The 13952-nt window shown below is 41.6% G+C and overlaps 1 protein-coding gene across 3 annotated transcripts in view; it reads left to right on the top strand.

Annotated features, from left to right (window-relative positions):
* The first annotated feature begins 1 nt into the window (after position 1).
* LOC108682042 (titin homolog) overlaps positions 2–13952 on the top strand; it is a 49792-nt gene continuing 35841 nt past the window's right edge. For all 3 annotated transcript variants that reach the window (XR_001931542.2, XM_018171147.2, XM_018171148.2), the window contains exons 1-10: positions 2–204; positions 563–670; positions 1542–1739; positions 1876–2039; positions 2485–2619; positions 3279–3437; positions 4272–4452; positions 5130–5320; positions 5574–5840; positions 11624–11840. Coding sequence is in view for 2 of the 3 variants with exons in the window: in XM_018171147.2 (XP_018026636.2) it covers positions 3–204; positions 563–670; positions 1542–1739; positions 1876–2039; positions 2485–2619; positions 3279–3437; positions 4272–4452; positions 5130–5320; positions 5574–5840; positions 11624–11840 (1822 nt within the window). In the remaining variant the exon portion in view is untranslated. The remainder of the gene's footprint in view (positions 205–562; positions 671–1541; positions 1740–1875; positions 2040–2484; positions 2620–3278; positions 3438–4271; positions 4453–5129; positions 5321–5573; positions 5841–11623; positions 11841–13952) is intronic.

The following is a 13952-nucleotide window of genomic DNA, read 5'->3' as shown; positions in this document are numbered from 1 at the left end:
TGATGGGATACCCCATGCCCGACGTTGAGTGGTTCAAGGACAACCTCAGCATCTCCAAGAACCCTGACTACAAGACCAGCCTCGAGGACGGCGTGTGCTGCTTGACCATCGAGGAGACCTTCGCTGAGGACTCGGCCCTCTTCACCTGCAAGGCTTACAACGCCTCGGGCCGCGCCCAGACATCGGCGTCGCTCACTGTTAAAGGTAACTTAAATAAAGGTAACTTCAAAATGAAATTTAAATTTCAGAACATTTATTTTTAAAGGCAACTCGAAAATCAAATTTTTGAACATTCGCTGTTGAGGGTGACTCGTAATGGAATTTAAAATTACAAGAAAAAATTATCAACCCTCAAAGGTTCTTTTCTCATTTGAGATTAGAGGGCGACTTTAAAATTCAGCTCCATAATAGACTCTCGTAATTTACAGTTGATTATTTATTATCGCAACAACTATAGTTGATTGGATAGATCTGATTGACGAATCTGTGCATTTAAAAGTAATTGAAATCATGAACGGCTTCCACTTTGCTCCGCCTGAACCCGTTTATATGGGCTGTTCAGAGACAGAGCCCGCGGAAGTGCTGTGTCCGCCGACCTTCACCCGCCGCCTTCCTCCCGCCGTGTCCGCCGTCGAGGGGTCGGAGCTGCAGCTCGAGGCCACCGTCACCGGTGAGATCATCCTTACATGATCTTAAACATTACTTAATTATCCATCATCCTTTTTTCAATCATCCTGAAGAAATAATAATCTAAACTAAACTATTAATAAATAAATAATAATATCAACTAAATAACATTGAACATTACTTAATTAGCCGTCATCCTTTTTTAAACCATCCTGACATAATCTTAAACATTACTTAATTATCCATCATCCTTTATTAAACCATCCTGACATAATCTTAAACATTACTTAATTATCTACCATCCTTTTTTCAACCATCCTGACATAATCTTAAACATTACTTTATTATCCATTATCCTTTCATTCATTTATGCAAGAATATTGTTTTCAGTTATCCGCGTCTTAAGATGCGTGTGGACATAATAAGTTGGTTTTTACTAAAAATCAATTAAGAATTAGAATTATTTAACTGGTTGCTCGTAGTGACCAGAGTATCTCTGGAATGGACATTTCAATATTCAAATAATTTTAAATTTGACACGTGATTGGCAGCATTTACCATCAATACCTGGACTAATGAGACTACCAATGCTATTGACCAAACAGAAATAAATAAAATATAAGCAAGAATCCCTTACCACAGCAATATACCACGTTGAGAATTTAATTTAGCTTACCGCAGTAATAAATAACGTTAAGAACTTCATTTGACTTTCATTCTATGAAGCTTAGCATAGTTTTCTGTATTATCATTTGCCGATCAGAATAAAATAACTGGATTAAAATCAGTCGTATAATAATTAATATTTTTTCTTATGAAGCATGGTAAAGATTTGGTGAATTTTTCAAGAATATCACTGTCTAGTTTCATGCATTGGAGAATTTCTGTCTTGAATTTTTGTTTGTTGATTTCAGGCCACCCGCTGCCCGTAGTTTCGTGGATGAAGAACGAGGTGTGCGTGGACGAGTCCCCCGATTACGTGATAACCTACAACAACGGCGAGTGCGTGCTTAGGTTCGAGGAGGTCTTCGTGGAGGACGCCGCGAGGTACCTCTGCCGGGCCACCAACGATTTGGGGGCGGACACTACCGCCACCACCATGACCGTTGCTGGTTAGTTGTGGCCACCACCATGACCGCTATTGGTGTGGCAACCATGACCCATTTTATCCTCCGTGCCCCCAATCAAGTAACTTTTCTCATCCTCTGCCCCCCAGCTAAGTAACTCGTCTCACCCTCTGTCCCCCAGCCAAGTCCGTGTCGAGGGCTCCCGTGTTTGTGATGCCGCTCAACAACCTGATGGCGCGCGCTGGCCAGAAGTTCAAGCTGGAGTGCCAAGTGAAGGGCGACCCTCAACCAACCGTGGCTTGGTTCCACAACGGCAGACCCGTCAAAGAGACGCCTGACTGCAAAGTGAGTGTGATTTTTATTACAAAATATCACAGGTGTATTATACTGTGCATAGCGGCAGACGCTGCGTTATATCCTAGTTTCCTTAGTGTTAAGAGACAGTAAGTAACTAAAAGGCTTGTTGTATTGTGGTTCAAAATTAAGCAAAAATTATATTTTTGCTTCCCTCAACGTTTGGAACGTGGCAGCCCCAGGCCAAGATGGATCGCCGCCTCTGATTATCGTTCATCCGCCCTCATTTGGGCCACCTGATGCACGATGCTGTTGCTTGCTTCTCGCCGCTGGTAGTGTTGCAGGGGAGGTCGATCTGGGATTTTGCCCAGGAACACATCCAGTTGTGCCACAACTATATTTATCACGCACTCCGATAGTTCATAAAACTTACTCGCACACTAAGACTAGTAATTCACTAGAGTTTCTAACCTCAGATAACTTGTTTCTATTCCAGCTCTCCTTCGATGCCGATGCCGGCGTTGCCACTCTGTTGATGTCAGAGGCTTTCCCTAAAAACGGTGGCCAGTACGTCGCTGTCGCTAAAAACACCGCCGGCGAGGCGCAGAGTTCTGCCACCGTCTCGGTCAAGGTTGGTGCAATTGAGATCAGTTTGTCAGAATCTCAGTCTATCAGAATCTCAGTCTGTCAGAATCTCAGTCTGTCAGAATCTCAGTCTGTCAGAATCTCAGTCTGTCAGAATCTCAGTCTGTCAGAATTTAAGTCTGTCAGAATCTCAGTCTGTCAGATGACTTGAAATGGAACTGTCGGTTGGTCTGCTAGTTTTTGCTGAAGTAGATTTGGACGCCTTTCATCCGCAAGTTTTATTTCACTAAATCTAGCGTCTCCACGGCGACACAAGTTTATAAGCTTAAAAAGAAATAAAAAATAAAATTAGGTACACACTGCAGTGAGTGACCGAGAGCGCATTTTCTCGTCGACGAAAACGTGAAGTCACGGACAGACGGACGGACATGACGAGCGCAATAGGGCATTTTTAGCGCATTTTCTCATTTATGGAAAAAATGCACTATTGTGCTCGCCATGTCCGTCTGTTCGTCTGTCTGTCTGTCTGTCTGTCCGTCTGTCTGTCCGTGACCTCAAGTTTTCGTCGACGAGAAAATGCGCTCTCTGTCACTCACTGCAGTGAGTGCTGAGATATATTTTTTCCATTAAAGGGAAGATGCGCTAAAAACACGTATTTCTGTATTGGTATAAAACTGCCAGTAATAGTTCTTCTATCCTTGTCAGGGTCGTATTCCGACTGAGACGAGCGACTCAGAGCTGCCGAGCGACGCGGACGTGGAGTTGGTGCGGCCGTCCGTGCAGCTCGCGCTGCGCGACACTGAGATGCAGGAGGGCGGCACTGCAAGACTCGACTGCGTCATCGTCGGACAGCCAGAGCCTGAGGTGCGTACTAGCTCAGTTCACAGCTTCGTCGCCTAGCTGGCCGTATCTAGTTCTTGATGTCATTTTTTATAGTTCCAGATGTCATTTTTCTAGTTCTTGATGTCATTTTTTCTATTTCTACAATACGTAATTTTTCTAGTTTTTGATGTAATTTTTTCTAGTTTCATACAATATAATTTTTTATAGTGCTTCAATATGTCATTTTTCTAGTTCTAGATGTCATTTTGTCTCCCATGCTTGGAATTTTATCTGGTTGCAATTTTGTATGGATCTGTTGGCCTATTTTGCCACTGTTGCTAGGTTAATTTGCCATTTTACTAGTTCTAGTCGACAGTTTATCGGGATACTCGTTTGTATAATCCAGTGTGTAATTGCGTCTAGTTCCTGGATATTCTAACGTATTAATTGTGACAACCGCGGCTGGTTTAGTAGGTTATTGTTAGATGCATGATCTTAACGTGATCTTAAGAATATATTACTTAAACCTCCTAGCCGCCATGGGGGTCTAGTATCACTTACCGAACACAGCACGTCCTAGTGATCAAATACCTTCAACACTCCCCTTGTTCCCTCGATTATATCTTGTACCATAAACCGCACACTATCTTCTGGTGACCAATACCTCTAACACTCCACTTGTTCCCTCGATTATATCTACCACAAACCGAACACTGTTGATTTTCTGGTGAACAATACCTCTAACACTCCACTTAGTACCTCGATTGAATCTTGTACCACAAACCGAATAATGTTTATGTTCTGGTAGAATAATATCACAATATTTCGCACTTATTACCTACTGGTGGAAGGATAACTGAGTGAGTGTGCCTGCAGGTGATCTGGTATCACGATGACAAGCCGGTGAAGGAGTCGTCAGACTTCAAACTGCTCTTCCACGGCGACCGCTGCTCGCTGGTGATCCACGAGGCTTACCCTGAGGACGCGGGCACCTACAAGGTGGTGGCCCGCAACTCTGCCGGCGAGGCCTCCACGTCCTGCTTCCTTTCCGTCACGCGTGAGATTTTTGTTTCCGTTTAGCTTTTTGTTTCCGTTTAGCATTTTGTTTCCGTTTAGCTTTTTGTTTTAGTTGTTCACCGTGGGAATGGGGAGGGGAGTAAAGGGGCAGTAGAGTATGGACTAGGATAAGTAGAATAGGCATCGTTTGAATGCTCGGACAGCCTAAAATAGTCTTTTTCTGGAAAAGCTAGGGTTTTCATTTGCATCAAGGCCGGGAAACTTCCAAATAATTGTTTGCGAGCCAACTAGTGTGGGGCTTTTCAGTGGAATAAGTTACTTACATTGCAGATTTTGAAGGAAAAAATATAGGTTTCGTAAAATTAATGATTAGATGTTAACATTACGCACCTTAGCTAAATGAGAACGAACTTATTTTCGATTAACCGAAAATTTTCGTTGGAATTCAAATATTAATGTAAACAATATACGTTATTAATTATACGTTATTAAGTATACGTTATTAATTTTGAATCTGTTTGCCGACAATATCGACTGATCATCTCATTTCGGTTCGCCATTTGAAGGATTTAATAGCAATCATTGTCTGATATCGTTCTGTGAAATGTAACAATTTATCTCGTTTTACAATGGATTCGGTTTATTTTAATTTTTCAATCGATATTTTTTCATTAGTGAAGCTTTTTTCTATCAATTGTGCATGGATTAATCGTGCAGCCGCGCCGGAGCCCGAGCCACCGACACCTCCGGAGCCTGCGGTGGCGCCCCGCTTCACGTGCCTGCTGCAGGACAACCACGTGACGGAGGGCGGGCCGGTCTATCTCCGCACCTCCATGTCGGGGTCGCCACGCCCCGACATCGCCTGGTTCAAGGACGGAAAGCCGCTCATGCCCGATCTTACGTTAACGGTTCGTTAAAAATGATAATTTATGTATCAAATGCTAAAATATTTGATTATCGGCCTTTATCGACAATCTTTAATTATCGGCTTGTATCGATAATCTTTAATTATCGGTATTTATCGACAATCTTTAATTAATGATGATAATAATTCCTGACATGTGGTTATTTTCTAACATCGAATTACCTCTTACGAGCCTTGTTAGCTAACAATAATTGACATGGACTGCTTCTTCGCAACTGATTTCCCTGTTACCACAGATCCAGCAAGACGACTCGGGTAACGCAAGCGTCGTCATTCCTAATGCAACTTTGGAACACACCGGCCAATACGAAGTCGTGGCCTCGAACTCAGCAGGCACAGCCAAGTGCATTGCGTTCTTGAGCATTGAACAACGACTCCCAACTCCTCCTGCCAGGGAACCCGACACCCCGCCAGTTTTCACGAGACTTCTGAACGACGTGGTGCTCACCCCGGGCGAGTCCATCATCTTCGAAGTGGACGTCAAAGGTTCCCCGAAGCCTGTGGTAAGTTCAGAGAGTCATGCTTTCTTAGCACCTCTCGACCCTAAGCTTATTGATGATGAACTTGCGTCTTTTGAAGAGAACGAGAAACTTATTAACGAGAATTACGATGACTTTGATCGTAAAGAAGAACTTTCCCCTACCAACATTGCGCTCGAGGAAGGTTATGAGTCTTCTGATGATGTGGAGGAAAGTTACTTGGATTCTGTGGTTGATTTTGACGTAACGTTGTCGGAAGATTTGCTGTGCGAGAACTCGAAGCATTTTAAGGTCAATTTTGTAGATAACAGCTTACAGTCCACGCGTGATGTAATTGATGATCCGATTGAGTCCCGTTATGGTCACAAAAAATATTATTTTGATCATCCTGAAGATGATTTGCATCTGCTCCGCCGCGCTCTTAAAACTGAATTCGATGATCTTATGTTAGAATCTGACGCAGATTTGTACAACGAATTTAACGATCCTCATGTGGACGTTTCCTCTTTATTTTTGAAGTGCAAAATAATGTCGCCGAAAGAATATCATCAAGTGTATCCATTTTTCTATCGGATTCCTTCCAACGAATATTGCAAGGCAAAGGCAATCAACGATCTAACAAATACTCCAGAAAATGATAATTTAACACGATCGAATAGAAACATGTTTGAGGAAGAGTCGGGTTATCTTTCTGGATCGCCGAAAGGTTCTCACTTACAGAGCAGCGACTCGTCTTCATCTCGGAATAGCTTAGAATATGTGGAGGAAGACAGCGAAGTCCAGAGTCACTTACGACTGTCTGATGAAACGATCAGTAAACTCGACTCCTACAGGGACGGGTTACAGTCTGTAAGTCAGTGTGCTCGATATGTTCCCTCCATCGCAGACTTGGAGTGCAATGATGTGATGAAAACCCAATACGTATACCCTAGCTGGTCCGCCCTCAGCTACGCTGACAGTGACTTGCGACCAGTCAGCGTTCTGTCCGCAATCTCGGAGGAGAGCAGCGGCAGCGCTGATACAGAGCCTGAAAACGTCTTCAATTACATGGAATCTGTACAAATTTGGCCAAGCTTGACTGAATCAAAATTGACCAGCGCTCGGAATAGAGCCGCCTCTGAGTATGACAGCGCCCAAGGGTTTGTGGACCATGAATTCAAAAACATGAATGTGGTGATCCAGTCTCCTCAACCCGGCGAAGTAACTGAAAGTCACCGCCAGCAACACTTAACAGAATCCAGTTCAGCTTCTAGTTTTAATGCTTGTGAATCTGATGAACACATCAGGACTGCTGATTTCCTACTCGTCAAGTGCCCCAATAAACGGAGAAGGATTCGTCTGCTTAAATTGAAGTATTTCACTCGAGCGCTCTCTAGGCCTCCATCCTCCGAAATTCTGCCAAGCGTCACCGCGTCTCTTACGTCAGAGGGAAATAACCTGTCGGCTGAACGACAAATGCAGCCTTTTTTGATTCACAAGCACAGAAAGATTAGCTTAATGTCATTTGATTTTTCATGTGCGAACGATGCCTATAAACTCGGTGAGGCCGGAAATCAACTTTGTCTCCGAGACTCTGGGAACATTGATACGTCGGTCTCGAATGGCGTCTTTACGTTTTTATTGAAGACCGTTCAGTCGTTAAGTATTTCCCAATTCAAACTTTTAGTCAAGGACAAATTACGTAAAGTTTTCAAGTTAGCAGACTCTGTCTTGGATCGTCTACATCTTCCGTTGGTTCGTACGGATTACGCTAGTGTCTGTGAGCCCGGTGTTGTGGACAACCTCACGCAATCATGTCAGCAGGCGGCGCACTCCATCGTTTTCGAAGCCAATTTCCCTCCTGACGAAGATTCTCCTGGTGACTGTGAAGATGACGCCCTATCGTTTCTTTCGTTGAATGCCGGACTTTTCATGGTTTTTGTCATTTTGCGTAATTGGGACTGATTCGACTTGGATTAAATAGAAGCCGACTATACTTCCTTGTAAGCCTGTATTGACTATGTCGAGTTAAGGCTGATTATTGAGGAGATTTGACGCAGTTTCTCCGTTATTTTGACCAGTCTTGCTTATGATATCATTTGATGGACTCCGTTCAGTGAACTTTCTGCTAGAAATTAGGTGTAGAATTAACTTGCGAAATTCTGTATGTGTTTCATCTATTCAGTGATGTTTTTCATGCGTCTATGCATGATGCTTTGCAGAGAAATTTTTTTGAAGGGTGCCTAGGACGCTGCTGCGAGCACTGAGCATTAGTTAAGCTGTAATTAATCTGATTCTGAGGCGCATTTTACTTAGTCTTGACTCTTGACTCGTTCACTATTGAAACCTGATGTAGCACGCTCATTATCGTAAGTAATTAGCTTCGGTGCATCTATCACCGTGTCTCTAGAATAGTTGATTGAGTGGATAGAGGATTGCCTATAAAAGTAATGGATATAATATGTTGTGAAAATATCTGATTTTTACGTGATTGGTGTTATTTTCGCCTGATCGTGTTAATATTTAGAGAAAAATATTTCTGTATTGAATTCAACGGCGACTAAAAGTGGATGGGCCATTTTCTACCTTATGGAATGGTAGTTGCTGATCATATGCAGGGAGCCTAGCTGCTAAAATCCGCGGGGCATTCGGCACACTCTTAATGTCAAAAAGTGATGGAACTAAGTGATTATTAAAGTCTCTTAATGAAAGAAAATTTTCAGAGGACAACAATTTTTTCGCTTTCAAAACTTCTATACATGAAAAAGACGGCCGCAATCGGTTTTGAAGCCTCGTTGTAAATCTTCATTATGATTAAGGTTGTTATTTGGCTGCGTTCTCACGGTCCACTTCAATGGCTGTCCGCCTAAACTTGTCCGTGTTGGATCTTCGGGAAACTGGATAATGATGGCAAGTTATTTGCCTCATCACGGGACGTCTGCTGGATGACAGATCCCTGCCCATTTACTTATTCATTGATTCATTGTATTTAAACACGTTTCATTGACGTGAGAACGCAAGCGAGAGTAGAACGAAGATTCTTTTGATGATTTACATAAGAATTTATAAATTGTTTGTCCATTAAATGAAATGATGTTGGCGCTTCGGCTCGTTCTCGACTTGTTAACTCAACTTAAAAATTTTACGCCCTTTTTTCGGATACGAATCTCTTTTTAGTTTTATCTGTATCAAGTTAGTTGTCTGGTTTTTATGCGTTATTTTTCAAACTATTGCAAAATTGCTTCTAGATGTGTAAGAAAATATTAGACTTCTAATCTCTTTATCGTGTTTCCATGACCTTGGGCATTGACTTCATCTGTGCGATGGTTTACTGGAGAACTGCTGGTTGCGATGGTTACTTACTGGTGAACTGCTCAGTTCTTTTCTTTACCTCCACGAACACGTAGAGGTGCACGAAACGTTGTCGTTTCATGCACGCACGCATGAAACGCGTGCGTTCTCAGCTAACAATGCCAGTCTTGCCAGGATGGTGGATTAATGCGTTTGGTTGTAGCCTAATGGACAGTTGTTTCCCTAAAAAATTTAGAGTCACCCCAGCTTCTGGTAATCCAAATCAGAAGCTGCTGCGTCTGTAAATTTTCAGCGTCTGTAAATCAGCAGCTTTAAGTCGATTTGAAGCACTCGTAATACCAAATGCCGATGTTTCTACCTGAATACCATTTTCAGGGTAGAATGACCAAATTAATAAAATCAATGCAATAATTTATCTTTCAATAAATTTTCCATAGAAGGTCGTTGTAAAAAGCAATTTGTGCAAAATCTGCTTCAGGGGCTGAGTACATTTTTTATCTTCAACTTTTTGCCTAAATTTCAGCTAAACATTATTATATTTTAAAATTTAAATCGCTTTCCAAAATATTCACCCGTGACGTTAAAGACAAATTACTACTTTCGTCTCCTGACTAATCAATGTGTGTACGACTCAGCCAGCAATTACTTCAGGTTCATTTGCATGTTGATGACTCGACGTTCATGTATTTGGACTCCAGCAGACATCAACGTAACGTCTTAAGGGATTACAATTTGATGGATCAATTTTTCAGTAGTTTTTTTACAATCGGAACCTCAAATTGATAGGGTAAAAAATTGAGCTTGAGATGACAAAAATGTATATTTTATTAACAATGTATATTCTTTTGACCACATCATTAGCATAGTTCGGTAGTTACATGATCCGACTGTATAATCTCGACCCTATCCTTTGCCTAGCTATTGTTTTCACGCATATGATTTGATTGTTATTCTCGTATTAGATCATCCGTCTTTCCGTTTACCGATGTTGTAAGACATTTCATGTTGATATTTACGGCGAGGTTTTGCCGAAATATAATATCAATCAATTTCCACCTTAATGCCACAATGTTTTCTCCGATGTAGTTGATTTTAACTTGTTTCTCTTCTTTAGTTTAACTCAAACAATTTTGTATTATATTTATTATGTTGGTGCAGTTCTGTCATGAATATCAGCTACGGAGTCTTTCATTGAATTTTATTGCTATTTTTTTTATTTCCATGGTGATTTGCCCTGTATTAAATTAGATTGCATTTTCTGTAATAATCTCTGGACTAATTAAGCTGTGCGACTTTGTTTCTTTTGCTCCCACAAGTATATTATTTGTGCAAATTATTATCTATGTCTTTACCATTACACAGCTCCTCGTGCGCATTACATTCGTTAGTTAGTGGAGGCCTCAGCGCTTAAAGCTCTGCAGTACAACAGTCAAGACTTGTCTTGGTGTCACTCTAATACACTACCACTCAATACTACTGCTGAGAGTACCACTCACTTCTGCTATTACATACCGCTACTACTTTAACCACTCACCACTGCTACGTACTTGTACCTCTCACCAAGCTACTTGTACCATTCGCCACTGCTACTAGTACCACTTACCACTGCTACTTGTACCGCTCACCACAACTAATTGTACCACTCACCACCGCTACTAGTAGCACTCACCACTACTACTTTTACCACTCACCGCTGCTATTAGTGCCCCTCACCACGCTACTTGTACCACTCGCCACTGCTACTTGTACCACTTACCACTGCTACTTGTACCACTCACCACTGCTACTAGTACCATTCACCACTGCTACTTGTACCACTCACCACTGCTACTAGTACCATTCACCACCACTACTTGTACCACTCACCACTACTACTTGTACCACTCACCACTGCTACTTGTACCACTCACCAACACTACTTGTACCACTTACCAATACTAATTGTACCACTCACCACTGCTACTTGTACCACTCACCACTGCTACTTGTACCACTCACCACCATTACTTCTACCACTCACCACTACTACTTGTATCACTCACCACTGCTACTTGTACCACTCACCACCACTACTTGTACCACTCACCACCACTACTTGTATCACTCACCACTGCTACTTGTACCACTCACCACCATTACTTCTACCACTCACTACTACTACTTGTATCACTCACCACTGCTACTTGTACCACTCACCACCATTACTTCTACCACTCACCACTGCTACTTGTACCACTCACCACTGCTACTTGTACCACTCACCACTGCTACTTGTACCACTCACCACTGCTACTTGTACCACTCACCACTGCTACTTGTACCACTCACCACTGCTACTTGTACCACTTACCAATACTAATTGTACCACTCCCACTATTGCTACTATTTTGGTCCCTAGTTACGCGGCTACCAACGTTTCAACGAGTATATCAACCACCACCTTCATATCTACCTTCAGAAGTACCCCTAATCTCAAACACCACAACTTATCCAATGAACCATTTTTTGGACGACAGGTTGAGTGGTACCTGAACGAGGGGCGTGTCACGGGGCAGGAGTACATGCGGGATGCCCGCCAGTATGTGGTGGGGGAGAAGGGAGGGGCAGCGGGGGGAGGGTGGCGTCACTGGCTTACGGTGCCCTCGGTGGGACGACTGCACGAGGGTAGGCTGATGGTACAGGCCGAGAACCATGCTGGCCGCGCCCAGGCTGAGGCTGACGTCAGAGTCGTGGGTGAGTACGCCATGTTTTTATTTGTTTTGTGTTATTTATCAATTGTTTTATCGCTGATGTTTTATTATATATTAACTTTATTTTCATTCTCTTCTTCCTAATCCTTTTCGGATTGATTTTCAAACTTTGCTAACCATGTAATTGTAAACAAACGTTAGAGTATCAAGAATAATTATACTGGGAATCAAACGGGTTTTTCTCGAATTACTTGCGTAAATTATTACGCAATTATCTCCGTTACCAAGTAAATTATACGCACCTCGTATTATGCTTCTCGTCAATTCTTCAGACCACCATGGTTTCAATTACCTGAAAAACCTAGCATTTTTCCCCCGCTATTTATGTTGATAAGCCTAGGCCAGATTGTTTTTTTTTTCGCTGAAAAACGTTAACCACTTTGCCACAAACTGTTTCAAGTTTGATCAAAAGTAACTCTTCACTGATCACATGGTCATGAAGTCTGCGTTGAATTCCGGGGATTCAATTTCTTAGAAAAACATGAACGTTTATACACATAAAGCGTTCTTGAACATCGTATTATTCGAAGACTGGTTCTTATCTACACGTTATCATTCTGACCGTTCAAAAAACCATTTTATTGGTGGTAGCAATATTTACCAAGGTTCAATTCATTTATATTCAATTTTTAATGGAACAAATAGGTATGAGGAAGAATATTTTCAATATATCGGATATCTAGAGTGAAAAAAAAATTATTTTTTGACGGCAAGGAGTGAAGAAGAGAGTGATATTTTTGAATCAGTTTTATTAGCTTATTTATACAAGTATAAAATAATTCTTGTATCAAAAACAAAAAAGTTATCACCTGATTTGATGATAGTCATGTGGAGGGCGTACGTCTGGCACCAGCGCCTGTCGACACAAAATAAATGACTTGAACTGTCACGCGCCCCGCCGGCTAGCTGTACCTACCCAGTAAAAATTTACAGACGCGGCCGCTTCTGATTTGGATTACCAGAAGCTGGGGCGACTCTAAATTTTGTTACCCAGTGAAAATTTACAGACGCGGCAGCTTCTGATTTGGATTACCAGAAGCTGGGGCGACTCTAAATTTTGTTAGGGTACTGGCGCTTGCAAGCTGCAGGCGCGCTAACGAGATCTCCTTATCTTGGCAGTGTCGGCTGTGACTCACGCGCTCTAATGCTTAGAACGGCAGACTTTACTGCTTATGCCACCTGCAATTGCTTTCTTTCTTATTAGGGTGTTGGGTTGAGCGAGGAGGAACTGAATAGATTAAATTTACACAAATTTACGACCAACCAGGCTGGGGTTACCAGCAAAAGTATTCATTAGGTGTTCGGTATAATAATTTTTTAAGCATGTTCATAAATTGGTTGGGTTATGATGCAGGAAGAAGTGCAAAAAATTAGTAAATTCATAACTGAAGTGTTCCTATCAAATATTTAATTGTCATTCACTGCGCTACTGATATCTTGTCGATTATCTCTAAATTCCATTCTTATTTTTACTTAAACGGAATGAATTTCCTTGGACTCATGGGACTGAGTGGCAGTTTAAAGAGGAATAATCCAGAATAGAGTTTAGCTTGAATTTTCTACAAGTTTTACACTCATGGAACACTTTTCTACGAGTTTTACACCATGGAAGTTTTACACTCATGGAACAGACATGGAATTATTTTTTAAGTATAGTGTTTTAAGTATAGTGTAGTGTTTTTAAGTATAGTGTACAATTAGCATGACACAATTTACACTCGATTATTTATTAATTTATATTTGGTACTTTGGACTATAAATCATTATATTGCCAGGATACACTATTGCTTTTCGTAGCATTTGTTGGAACTTTGTGCGTATCATGAGCGGCTTGGCAAAAAGGAAGCATGCACTGAATGACTCAAAAACTTGAATGTCTGCAAAGTTAGCTCACGAAAACTTTCTATAAACGATGCAAAAAAAAACGATGTTCAATCCCAATTTACAATACTTATTTTCAGTTCACTGTTGTTACGTCCGTTTGTTGTCATTACACAGTCATCACTGAATAAACGTTGAGGTGGAAACGAATACTTCGGTGCTCAGGAACTGTTCAAATTTGGAACTTTAACTTTTTCTACTGGTATTTTCAGAG

Source organism: Hyalella azteca, unplaced genomic scaffold, assembly GCF_000764305.2.
Source record: "Hyalella azteca isolate HAZT.00-mixed unplaced genomic scaffold, Hazt_2.0.2 contig5528, whole genome shotgun sequence".
Lineage (NCBI taxonomy): Eukaryota > Metazoa > Arthropoda > Malacostraca > Amphipoda > Hyalellidae > Hyalella > Hyalella azteca.
This window is presented reverse-complemented; position numbering and strand designations above follow the sequence as displayed.